Raw genomic sequence first — 13,094 nt, forward strand, 5'->3', positions numbered from 1 at the left:
TTGCAAATATTATGATCATTTAATCTGACCCCCTGCAGAGCAGAAGCCTAATGATTCTACCCTGTGAATTCTTCACTGGTTTGAAGACTTAAAGGAAATTTGCTTAAATTGCTCAACCATCTGCTACAGTGCTCAATTATCTTGACAATTCAGAATTGCCTATTTCTAATTTAAAGCTTTCAGACTTATGCCTCCCCGGCCTTGGATTTTGTATGCCTTTCTCATGCTAGATGAAGAGAGATGCAGTTGAAGGCATGTAACTCTGTTGCCTTTCCACCTATCACATTATCTGTTCTTGAGGCTGGGGCCAAAGGCCTTTAGAAAGACCCTGCAGCAGCAAAGCAGTCCTCTCCAGCATCAGACTAAAGCACATTAAGAACTCCTCTGGAATTCTAGAGACTAATAAAGCAGCTTTAGCAGGCTGGAGCATCTGGCCTTCTACATATTTTCCTTTAGTACTTCCACCAACTGTTGTTTGCTCATATCTACTGGATTCTGTTTATGTAGATTTTGCCCAATCTGCTCTTTCTGGTAATGTTCATATTGTTTTATGTTTATGTGAAGAAATAAAAAAAAAATCCCCATGTACTGAAATATTTATGTGGTCTAAAATGACTTAAACTGAGATGATCTTCATCCATGCTGGAAGCTCAAAGCACAACAATACAAAAACTGAAACTGACTCAAAAAGACTTGCTGGGCTTGTTAGGTTAGGCAGGCTGTTTGGACAGACATGCATAAAGTAATTAGTACTAACCTCCTATGTGAATATTGCAATCTGGAAATGAATTCATTTCCACAGCATCTGTGTAGTTAGAGACTAGATAACAATTCTTGTAATATTTTTTAGATGATTCTCAGATGGTACCATGGCACTTACTCCCATGTCTGTTGTGCTGGATTTACTCTGGATGTAGGTCTACTGACAGAATTAGCATAACTCTTAACGTGTTTCTGAGTAAGTGAAAAAGGATCAGGGCCATGACTTCACTTTGAAAAAAATATTTAAAGAAAACAGAAACTGAAGTCAAAATTCCTTCCCCTAAAAAAGCACCATATATTTTGAACATGTTACACTCTAATATAGCAGGGTAGATATATAGCACTATTCATTTTGATGGGAGTTTATACAGTTGTTTTTCTTACAGATAATATTCTGTTGTATAGTGAAAGTATTCTGGCCTTAGTAAGTGCAAGGGTCTGGAGGAATGATTCTGATATCAGATATATATGCTATGCATGTCTGTCATTATTGAATTAGGCTGTAAACTTTCTAGCATAGATGAAGTAGGATGAAAGCAAGATTAGGCATAAACCAGCAAAACCAAAGATGTTCACCTTCGCTGAGTATATTTTGCCGGTCTCTGTGCAGTTTTCCAGAGATGCATTGCAGGAAGTGTGCCTTTGCTGCCAGAACGAGCAAACATTGTGAGACTGGCTGCAGCCTCACCACGACCGCACTCCCTGCTGGGATCCCTGCAGGGAACCCTGCTGGGTTCACCCTGCAAGTGCTGCAGCCTGTGGCTGCCCACCAGCCTTCTTCTGCTCCTGCCCAGCACTTCAGCCCTATGTAAGCCTCGGCCATGCGTCTAGGCTTGCCTGCAGGTAGAAACAGCGTGCGAGGAGTGTGCACCATGGTCTCAACCTGGTGAATGCCTGATCTACAGCCCCTGTGGGGCAGCAGTGACGCATATGTGACTGCACATCTACAGCCTTCCTGAATGCTGCCCGGTAGTGCTGAGATGTGCAGCAGGGTCAGGATCAGACCCTACGGGCTGGGTCCTGCAAACAGTAATTGCAAGATTGATGGCGGCAGCCACCTTGGACTCAGTGCTCTGGAGAGGAGTAACTCTGCTGTGTTACTCAGAGACTGTTTTTATAATCAAGGCCATTTGGTCAGCAGAACCTTCACTAAGAAATAGCTTGTCTAGATTTTATTCAACCTGCCCCAACAAACAAACAAACAAACAAACAAATCCTCCACAAGTGAAGAGACCAAACTTGCTAGCACTTGCCGCTGAATGTAATGGCACTCTGTGGCTGTACTCTAGCAATGTAGTAGCTAGCTGCAGGTGGTCGAACTCCTCAGATGTAGGCTCTTGCAAGGTCAGATCCAAAACAGGGAGCCACTAAACACAATCCTCTTCCCAAGCACAGAGAGAAGAGCTAGGTTTTGTATGTTTAGAGTCACTTGGGTGTGAAAATCTCAGCAGCGCTCCAGAAAACACTTTTTTTATACGCCCCATTTTGCTGAGTCCCTAGCTGAGGCATATGGCAATCTGGTGGTTGCTGAAAAGCCACAGTGTGAGGGAATGGCAGAGCTGAGCAGGAGCTGGGAGTCCCAGCTCTTTACTCTGAACAGAGGCAATAAAAGAGGCACAAGATGCCTGGGATGGATCAGTGCCTATCACTAGTAGCCTGAAAGAAGTGTAGGTGAGTTTCTATAATGGGAGAAGCTGATGTCCCACAGAGTCAAAACTTCACGGAGTAGTTCCAATGGCAGACTGGGGTTTCCCCACTTCCTTGGAAAGTAAAATTTCCTGACATTTCCCAATGAATTATCTTCTACAACTTGCCAACCCTAACATCTGCCCATGGTTCTCCTGATCTTTATCAGTAAGCCAAAAAGTCATTTTTTGTTTTCTAAACAAAAATCCCTCCACCCTCCATCCTCTCACATACATGCCACGATCTAATCAATACCTACCTCCACTAGAGCATCCCACCATCTTGAACATGATGCTGAAAAGCACTGGAACAATTTATTACTAGACATGGGTGTTTAGGAAGCAAAATTTAGCAATCTTGGCATTCTATTTTTAAATAATAAATAGAAAATATTTATTTTACAGCATTTTCAAGATCATTTTGACAAAAAGGCAGTTTTCACCAAGCATCTGACAGACCAAAAGAAAGTACTTTTACAGGAAGCTTCATAGCTCATACAAGTACATACACGAGGTGAGTTCTTGCTCTTTAGATATATGTATGTGTATGTTTCCAGTTTTAACAATTACAAACTAAGAGCTAATATACTAAATCTCAAGAAAACTCCTACTCATGATATAATTACATTGCAGTAATAAAGTCAGTGCTTAATATGTTCAAAACAGACAGCTATGAAAACTACAGTACCTTGCCATATTGCCACCTCCCTGACTATATGAGCCTATTATGTTGCTTTTTCTTATCTATCTCATTTCTTCAAAGACAGGCTTCCTAGTACTAGCCCTGTGCTACTGACAGTATGTTCTTGGAAACAGCACAGAGAATCTTATACTAAGATTATAAGATAAAATTCATTGCTAGTGTGGTGATCAGCAAAGAAAATATGGCATTCTTCCAATTGCCTTAATATGTAATTAGCATTAAAAAAAGAAACAGCAGCAACAAAAAAACCCAAAGCACCAAGCAGACAAAAATCAACCAACCCAACCCTCAGGTGTTTTTAGTTCATTATAGAGCAGAGACATCAATCTACCGACAAAAGCAAAAATGTAACTTTGGGCAAAGTCAGTTCATGCTTTCCACATTGGGATGATGATAGCAATTGGCTACTGTTCATATTGAAAGGAACAAACAGAATGAAAAGAGGATCAGGAATATGGATTCCATCTGATTTTTGGTAGCAGCCAAATTTTCTGACACCTCTGCTATATAATTAGATCAAAATAATGAAATTTGGACCTTAAGAGAAAAAATGATGACTGGCAACAGGACTTCTTAAAATACAAGTGAAAAGAGAAGCAGAGTAGAAATACAATGAAGTCAGAAAAACTCTGACAGAATTTACATAATAAGCATGGTTAAAATTCATTTTTTTGCAACTATATTAGCATGAAAATATTCCTTAGAAATATCTTTGGAAATAAAGTGTAAAATAAAGTGTAAAATTATCAGACAGATCCTCAGCTAAATTCAGCAGCACTATCAAAGTTCATAGCAGCTAAAATGCTGTCTCGAATATATGTCATATACACATATATAAATAAGGTAATAATAAATATAATGAATTTCAAGCCACAGCAATCAGATCTGGACTTTGAACATGCCACCGGGGAGTGTTGGATTAGAGGAGGAGGAATGAATGACAGAACTACAACTGCCTGGAAGTGACTTTTCAGCTGACAAGATTGTATATTAAATAGAAGAAATGGAAGTGTGTAGAAAGAATACCCAACTAAACATAATAAACAAATTAAAAGAACAGTTTAGAACAAAACCTGGGTATATATGTACACATTAAGCACTGATGAAAGTTCCTGCCTGCACATGATTTTATTTTTAATTATCTGAAGCAACAAAATAGTTTAAATACTTTTTCCTGTCTCACCTGTATAGATTTATACTGGCAAGTGCAAGATTTCTAAAACAGACTTTTTCTTTTTTTGTTTTCTTTTTTTTTTTGTTTCTTAACCACACTTGCTGCAAACACTTAAAGTAACAAGTTCTCAATACACTGGTTATTAATACCATATGTCTACTTCATAAAATATCTGCAAAATAGAGCACCCTATTATAAGGGTAACAACTGTCTGAGCTTGTATATGAAAAAATGTGATAGCACAGCATATAAATCTCCAAAGATCTATTGAATATTTGTAACAATGCAATATAAAACATGATTGAAACATAAAAATATTCATAGTATATTTATAAGACAATCCTCCAGTGGTAGTTATTAGACATTACATTTCACACATACTGTATACACGCATACAGAGACACAAACATTCGCTCACTCTCTTGCTTCTAGGCTGACTCTATAATCTCCAATATGGAATTGCCTTTGTTTCAGAGTAGTAATCATTGCTCTAAGTATACAGCTATTTTCCAATGTATTTGATTCAAAAGTAACACAAAGGAATGATGTAATCACATGGCAAGTATATTGTATTATGAAAAGTTAGTCAATAAATATTGTTCTGCTACAGTAAATGTTGTGTAACAGTTTAGCCACATGGTTTGCAATCTTATACAAAAGGGTGTTTTTTAAGTCCTCGTCACATCACAAGTACTACAGCAAGGACTTTCCCCAGTAACCTCTCAGATCTTAACTTGATAGTAATCCTGGCGCTGTTCACGATCAGCACAAAAGAAGACCCCTCCCCCCAAAGCAGCCTAATATGAGCAACAAATTGTTCAGACAAAATTCATTAAGAGCCATATGCTTTCATGTGCTCCTCTGCCCCCAAAGTGTTACACATTTATACCAGAAAAAATTATTTATGCATATATGTCTCATATACAAATAGCTTCATTTCTCCTCGCCACACTCGCCTTTCCAGCTTCTGGATTTGTTGCTTCTGTAGCAGACGGATTACAGTCAGGAGATGTGCTAATGACTCCTCCAAGGTCACACTTCCCAGAGTCCTTTTCAAGCATTGCCAAGAGAAGGTGTGACTAAGTGTGATATTTTTCTGTGTGTTAATTCATTTTTTGCCATAGAAGTTGTTTATTGGGTTTGTGCTTTGCTATGTTCTCCTATCATCTTCTCAAAGTACAGTATTTTTAACAGCTAGAGAATTTTGAGCCCTCAGAATGGATCTTTTTTTTTTTTTTTTTTTTTTTAAGTTCAGGATAAAGTTTTTGCCCTGTCATATGTGACTTCACTTTCTGCTTCCTCCCTCTCCCCCACCCCTGGGAGATTTTTCTCCCCAGGATCTCCCAGAGGGCAGCTGCCGAAGTCCTTCTTGTCCCATCTTGGCAGCATCCCTGCTCTACAAGGTGGACGAGCTTTGCTTATAATCCCTCAGGATGACAGAGGCATACGTCATGTCCGGGGGGGTGCACAGCACCGACTCCGACACAGGGGAGCTGGGCACGGAGCTGCCCGAAGCCACCGAATCCCGGAAAGGGGAAGGGGGCGTCAGCGCTGGAGAGTCTTCCAGAGTCAGTTTGCTGGTTGCTGGCTCGTCCTCCTCATCCTCCGGGTTCTTCTCGTAGACATAGCCCTGGATGAGCTTCAGCTTTTCGCTCTCTGCCTCCTCGGCTGGGGGGGACGCGGGCTCCTCGCTGAAGGCGGTGGCCTCTTGGAGAGGCAGTGGTGGGGGCTGCTGCGGTGGGGCCTGGTACGGGGGCCGCACACTGTTGCCCAAGCTGGGTGCGGGGAGCACGGCGTTGAAGTCGGGGATGCCAGGGGCAAACTTGTTGACCACTCCTTGCAGCTGCTCCATGAGGGAGCGCGGCTGCAGAGGCAGGCTCTTGGGGGGCTGCTCGGGCAAGAAGAGGTGGGTCTCCTCCGCTGTGGCTGGCAGTGGGGGTGTTGTGGCCATCCGCCTGTGCACCACCATGGAGGGGCTGCCGGGCTGGGTGAAGCGGATGGGCTCGCTCTCCTGTTCCTCCACCACATTGTACAGAGTCTTACTGCTGATGTCAGAAAAAGTCAGGCTCTTGCTTTGGCCATGGTAGCTTTTAGTGAGGGGTTTGATCACCGCGGTCTGATTGCACCCTGCCTCCTGGCTCTTCACATGCACTGAGAGTCTGTGCCACATGTGTTGTCCCTTGGGAACTTGTCTTCCACCTGGTTCAGACCATGACACAGACTTTCCATTAGAACTATGAATAAAATAAAGATGGGTTTATTTGCATTTACATTATGCACACATGGGCAATATAACAAACAAGCCTACAGAAATGTTGGCTGCTTTGCCTCATTAACCATCTCTCCTCCCACCCTCCACCTCCAGTTCTTCACGTCCTCCCAGAAGAAAGCAGGGAGAAATACTGCAGAGGGAAACAAGAATGTTTCTGAACAGCAGCAATTACTGCAATTTTCATCCCCCTGGTTGCCCACTCCACAGCCACCGTGGAAAGCCTCGCACACAGGAAAGGTTCAAGGAAGTTTGGCTGTGTTTTGAGGTCTCTAACTATTTTAGTTTGTATCTAAGTTCGTTCACTGTACCTTGCAGGGGGAAGAAAAGAAAACAAGTCACAGGGAGAGCTTTAATTAAGCCTGATTTGCAGTTTGTATGAAATATTTCCAAACTGTTGGAAGAAAAACAACCCACAGTCTTAGCCTTTGGCACTCTGGGTAGCAGGAGAAACTGTTAATGACTCCCCCTTTCCTTTTTATCCCCTGACTCCCATTCACACTTAGAAATACATTAGCTATTACAGAATTGAAGGAGTCCCAGGGCCTCCTTCAGGTAGGAGGCAAAAGTATGCTCAGCTCCTCTGACTGCTCATTCAGTCTGTCAGCCACATCTTGCTTTCGCATGCACAACTAAAGCCCACAGATAGCACTCCCTGCTTGCTGAGTTTCTTTTGCTGTAGAGACTGCTTGCTGTGCAGTTAGGGCAGACCAAATGCAATTCTTCCCAAGTGACTATTATTTACAAACAAGGAGAAAACACTGGGATTGAAAACAGTTGGTTTTGTGTGGGTGGAGGAACAAGCAGCAACAGGATCATGGTGAGTCAAGCCCTCTGACTCCTCATGCGGGCTGGATCCCTTCAAAACACCAGGGTGTTTGGCTGAGTGAGAACCTGAGGGTAAAGGCTGGAGTTGAGGGATTGCAGTGTTTTTTGCATTTCCCTGCACCTTCACAGGCAGCAGCACTCAAAGCAGAGTGGTGTCTCATTAGCAGCAGGTGGAGTGGTGAGCTGAATGCCACGTAAGGGGACCAAGCAATTATTTAATTGCAGGTCAAGCCAGTAGACATCATTCACAAATTATAATATACATCACCTGGGTGGAAACCAAAGTCCAGAGAGAAATTGGAAGACTATCTACACATGCAGCCTTATCTCAGGGTTTCACCCCTCAGGGGGCAGAAAGAAACAAAGGATTAAATTTCAGGCCCTGTGATTGTAGTGCAGGTGGGAGGCAGGCATAGCTGTGCTGCCTCATGGTACTGCACACACTGGGGGAGATTGCTTCCCTTACATACAGCCTCCAGTACCTGCCTGAATAGTTTGCTTTTCCTGCTCAAGCTCCAGCCCTCCTCATTTTCAGGGAGTAAATAATTACCTGTTGACTTTTATAAAAAGTTAGTGGCCAACTTTGGAAGCTTGGAGAAACTGGTGCAACTTAGATAATCTTGCAAATCTGGCAAAAGGGAAAAAGAAATATACACAGTGATGTGGCATTTTTCTGCTGAGCAGTAAATATTCCTGGAGAAAAAAGAGAATTTGAGATGGATCCAAGCTGTGAAGTTCAGCTCCAGTGCCAGACTCCAAACACTGGATCTGTGGCTCAGCATCTTTCTGGGAATTGGCCCACAAGAAAAGGCCAATCTAAAAAATTCATAACTCTCCAAAGCATATACTTGGTAGGACCTGGAATTGTTTGGATTTAGAGCTTTTACCTAGGGGAGAAAAAAGAAAGTTCCTGCTGAAGAGTGAAACCTCTATGTTATATTAATAAATGAAAAGATAAGAATGAAGGTTTAGAAGCATTCCAATTTTGATCAGAATGAGCTGTGATATGACTTTTTTTGAAGTGCTATAAAGATAAGCAAATGAATGTAACTGTTGGAAGTAAAAGATTTTTAAAGTCACATTTTAACACACCAAGATTTACAAACTCTTCACACGGAAACACATTTTGTCTGCTTTGAGCTCAAAACAGGCCTCTACTTGTAGACATTAAAACAAGTCAAGTGCTTTCATACTGCATTTTGCTGATGCTGTAGCTTGCAAATACTGCAAAAGGCTTTTCTGAAAAAGCGTGATGACTATCTGCTGTCTATTATGCTAAGTCCATTTCAGCAACACTTACTTCTTCATATCTAGCTGTGGTGCATCATCTCACTTTCGAATGAGAAAAACCTCCTCACACCGTCTGTTTAGTCCCTACCTCATTTTGTTCCCAAGATTTTGTATTTTGTATCAAAGGCAAACACTGCTATTTTAAGAAGCCGACTACCTCTTTCTTCAGATAAAACTTCCTCCTCTTCTGTTTGTTATCCTCCCCCTCACTATCAAATTCTGCTCTTCTGACTTCTTTTTTCTGTAGCATGCTCCACCGTGTACTTAAACGAGCCCAAGCCAAGAGCTGTACTTCACTCAAACTACACTGATACCACAATACCCAACTGCAAACAAACTGCTTATTCAAGATTCTCCTGTTATCGATGTGCTCTAGGAGGAAAGCCGGTGCTGCTGGAGCGCCTCGCCTCTGCTTGCCAGGGCTTACTGCTCCCAGCTCTGTTAGCTTTGTGATAACTAGCTTGCGAGCCGCAGTGCCTCTCCTTATGGTCATGCTGGAGATTTCCATTTGGGCAATCTCTCTTTTCTATTACCGTTCTTTTCCGTCTCTCCTTCCAACTCTTCCTCTGAACTCACTCTCCTCGCTGTGTCAGTGCAGCATTATCCTGTGGATAATTCATGTTTGAGACAGTGGAAATGCCACAAGCCTGTCACAGAAAGGCAGGGGCTCTGTCTTGCTGGATGGCTGGCTGGGAGTCACACTGAGATTGATACATTCAGCCAGAATTAACAATTAACATGCAAAAAAGCACTTGTGATCCTGGAACAAAGACCAGCCATCTTGAACTGCATTAATTGACATTTCGATGACAAGCAAAGGTGGGGCTGGAAACACTCAGACCTGAACAGGGGATCTGCTACACAGGAATCTAACTAACTCACTGGTGCAAAACCATGTTGACAATTCTGACTGCATGTGGGATGCATGGTCACCATTTACTAAGTGAATGTCACCTTCTTTTTGAAGGAAGCTTCAATGGGAAAAGGTAAAAATCAGAATAATCAACCTGGCAAAATGGGAGGAGTGCTTTGTTCTCCACAAAGGCAGGATAAAGTATCAAACCGGATCACAGTTGGGGTAATGAAAACATGATTCTCTATTGCCTGAGAGTGAGATGAGACTGACTGGTGTTCTCTTGATTTTGTCAATAAAAAGTTTACCCATTTCATGTCCATTGTGTATTTACTCATCTCTTCTAACTTACTTTCTGTTTTTTTATGCAGTTTCCTACAGAATTTAGACTTCCTGCTGACTGCTCAGAAGTGATGCAAATTCAGCTTCTATGAAAAAGAAAACTGATGAAGAAGAGCAGATGATCTGTGCTAGAAAGGACAATGTGACATTCCTCTGGCAGTGAGTATGTCATTTAAAAGGACGGTCTTAATTTTGCCTGGTGAATCAAGTGAGGCAAAATGATCCCCTGAAACTTTTCAACAAAAGAGACATTACAATGTCTCTTCCCTGGTTTGACCCCTAGACTTTACTTCTTCCTTCCCTTGTTGTCTTTTGTCAAGAAGAGAATAAAAGTGTAGGATGCTAGTTTTATAACCAAAGCCAGCTATCAGAAAGAAGTGTCTCTTTTGCCTGGTCTGTGATCCATCAACACTGACTGCAGCACAAGTCTTAGTGCAGAGACCTCTGGTTTAATCCAACTCTGTTCCACCACCAGCAGGGTCCTTTTGTGGAGTTCATCAACTGACTGTGAGGACATTACTCTCTCTGATGGCCTTTCACCCCTGAATTATACTGCTGCAACCCCACAGCTCTTGTCACACAGATAGATCTGGCTAAGAAAACACATGCATGCTTAGAAAGGGTTGAACCTGGTGCCTTGTTATAAAAGTTTGATGACAGCTCCTTGGAGTCACAAGGGAACTGAACGTTTCTAGCAATATATACCCAGTGTAACACCCAAAGTATTACTTCTTCATATGCTTGCATCTAGCCCAAATATTCAGATGTGTTCATGGATATCCAATCAACACATAAAAGACAGACTTTCTTGTGCTTTATAGGTAAGGAGGTACATAGAGGTTAGCTGAAGTTTCTCAATTTTCACAACTGCTTTGTCTAGGTTTTTCATATCTGGGGGGAATAAACAGCAGTGTATTTCTTCTGTGGGATTTTATTAGGTATCTGAGTTCCATGTGCAGGTCTGTCTGTCACTATTTTTCTTTGGTAATTCAAGGTGTTGTTTTTAACACATACATCAACCTTTACAACATACTCTCTGCGTAAGACTGATGATCATAGACACTAAACAACTCAGTAAAGAACTTTAGACCTTAATAGTTACTTGAAGAAAGTCTTCAAGTGAAGACTTGAGCCAGTGGTCTTAAGGTCATCAAGGTACTGTCCGTGCAACTCTGATCTCGATTATTTTTCATCAGCAAAGCTGTAGCCTGAGACCCAGAATGCAGAGAATTAGGTGAACTTTCAGTCCTGTATGTCTGAACCCATGTCTCTTTTGCCTTGATTGTTTTACACATAGTAATCTGTAAATGATACCATATGAAATGGTTAAACAGTACAGTACTTACAGGGTGCTTTGATTAGATTAACTTTAGAAATGGACATATCAGGAAAATGGCTCGTCATCTAGGCAATGAGGTGCTTGTCACTGTGCCACAGCTGGAGATGCTGTCAGGCAAAGTGCTTGAGAAGGAGCTCTTCCAGTTTAAAAGGAAGGACAGCAGAGCAAAAGAAGGACCCTGTCCAAAAGCTGTGCGTGGTGCAAAGCCTTTCTCAGCCCAAACAGCAATTGCTCATGGGTGCCAGCCTAGGAAAGCCAGCAGAGGAATTTCTGCCCTGCCTAAAGAAAGGCCGTTAACCATCAGCAAGCTTTCTGTCAACTCTGCAGTCACATAAGCAGCAGTCATTCACCCGAACAGAGCTCTGCCCTTGTTCCCAGGAGCCAAGCTAACCGATTTAAAACTTAAGGCTAGTGCCTGTGCTGCAGTGCACTGCAGATGTTTTGCTGGTATCGCCAAGGTCTCTTCCATTATTGTATGCACTTCAGGACAGCCACCGTGGCATCAGATTTGATTAAGGGCATGAGCTGGTTTAAACCCAGGGTAGCAATATCTCCCTGTGCTAAGTGGGAACCTCTTCTCAGGGCCATTCAGCAAGCTGCAGCAGTCACCTCTACCATTCAATAACAGAGCAGGCCACATCATTTAGCATGTTCCTGCAAGCTCAGTTCTTTGAAGCATTCCTTCTAGGGATTCGTCTGCTTTTCTAACCCAGGTTTAACATCTGTATGGATCATCCAGGAGTGAGGGAACCATCATCTACCACAGCCCCATTACAGTGTATGCTCAGGGTTTTTTTTTGACTGATAAGCATCATTTATTGTTACCTAAAGGAAAAAAAACACACACAATTTCAGTTTTAGTCCATTTACAATGTAATCTCTATCTCACTGATAAGAGGATGTCACAACTGTTCTCAGAGCATGACTCCTATTCTCTCTGTCGTGCTGTATAATTAGAGCAAAGTTTAACCTCCCACCAGTGTTTTTGAAAATTTAAATTACTGAACTAACTTTTTCTTACCCATCTTTTCCTTTTTTTTTCTTTTTTTTTTAGGACAAAATAAATTGCTTCCCTCGCACATGGGAGATCCTGTTCTATGTAAATTGGATGGCTACTTTAAATGTATCATGGAAACTGTTATACTAAGAGCAGGTATACACAAAATACAGGAACACATAAGATGGTATCACAGAGGCAAAGCCGGAAGAGATTTAGGATTGGTGTGGGAGAGCACAAGCCAAGAACTGCCTGTTCTCAGCTTCTGCCTTGCCACTGGCTTACTCAAATATATCTTCTTACCTGTTTTTCTCCTTCATTAGTCCTCCTTCATACAGCAAAAGTTTAACGTTACTTTGATCTGAGATATGCACAGGCTTTGTAATACACATGATCCTATTGATAATGCACTGCTTTCTTTCTTTTTTAAATTGAAATAGTAATAGTAAAGTGGGCACAGCATCTATGTCTAGCCTGAACTGCTGAGATTCGTTGTGACATGCTGCTGGTTCCCAATCACAGGGGGCCCCCAGGGTTGCGCCTGAGGGCTCCCCCGGCCTCTATGCCCCAGTCGCTGCTCGGGGAAAACAGGAGCCAGGGCTGGTGGCAGAGACTTTACACCCATGCTTACATGGAGGTGGGTTGCTACCAGGCTTGTCCCAGGAGCAGGAAAGTACTCCCAAGTCCAGCAGTTTAGACTGCTGGTTCAGACAAGTATCCTGAAATAAACTGCCTTATTCACTTTTGAGCGTAACAGTTATGTATACCTATATAGGCACTTTTATACCACTGTCATTTTGAAGCAGAGGGGAGGGGGAAGGTGAATGCATTGCTTCAACATAGTTTAAGTGC

The 13,094-nt window shown here is 42.2% G+C and overlaps 1 protein-coding gene across 4 annotated transcripts in view; it reads right to left on the reverse strand.

The window, feature by feature from the left end:
• Positions 1-2,811: 2,811 nt before the first annotated feature.
• Positions 2,812-13,094, reverse strand: part of GRM1 (glutamate metabotropic receptor 1) — a 195,415-nt gene continuing 185,132 nt past the window's right edge. For 2 of the 4 annotated variants that reach the window (XM_026100282.2, XM_064509191.1), the window contains one exon: positions 2,812-6,558. In XM_026100282.2, the coding sequence (XP_025956067.1) occupies positions 5,721-6,558 (838 nt within the window). In that variant the 3' untranslated portion in view covers positions 2,812-5,720. The remainder of the gene's footprint in view (positions 6,559-13,094) is intronic. The other 2 variants (XM_026100283.2, XM_026100284.2) reach the window with 2 other exon arrangements.

This window comes from Dromaius novaehollandiae, chromosome 3, assembly GCF_036370855.1.
Source record: "Dromaius novaehollandiae isolate bDroNov1 chromosome 3, bDroNov1.hap1, whole genome shotgun sequence".
Classification (NCBI taxonomy): domain Eukaryota; kingdom Metazoa; phylum Chordata; class Aves; order Casuariiformes; family Dromaiidae; genus Dromaius; species Dromaius novaehollandiae.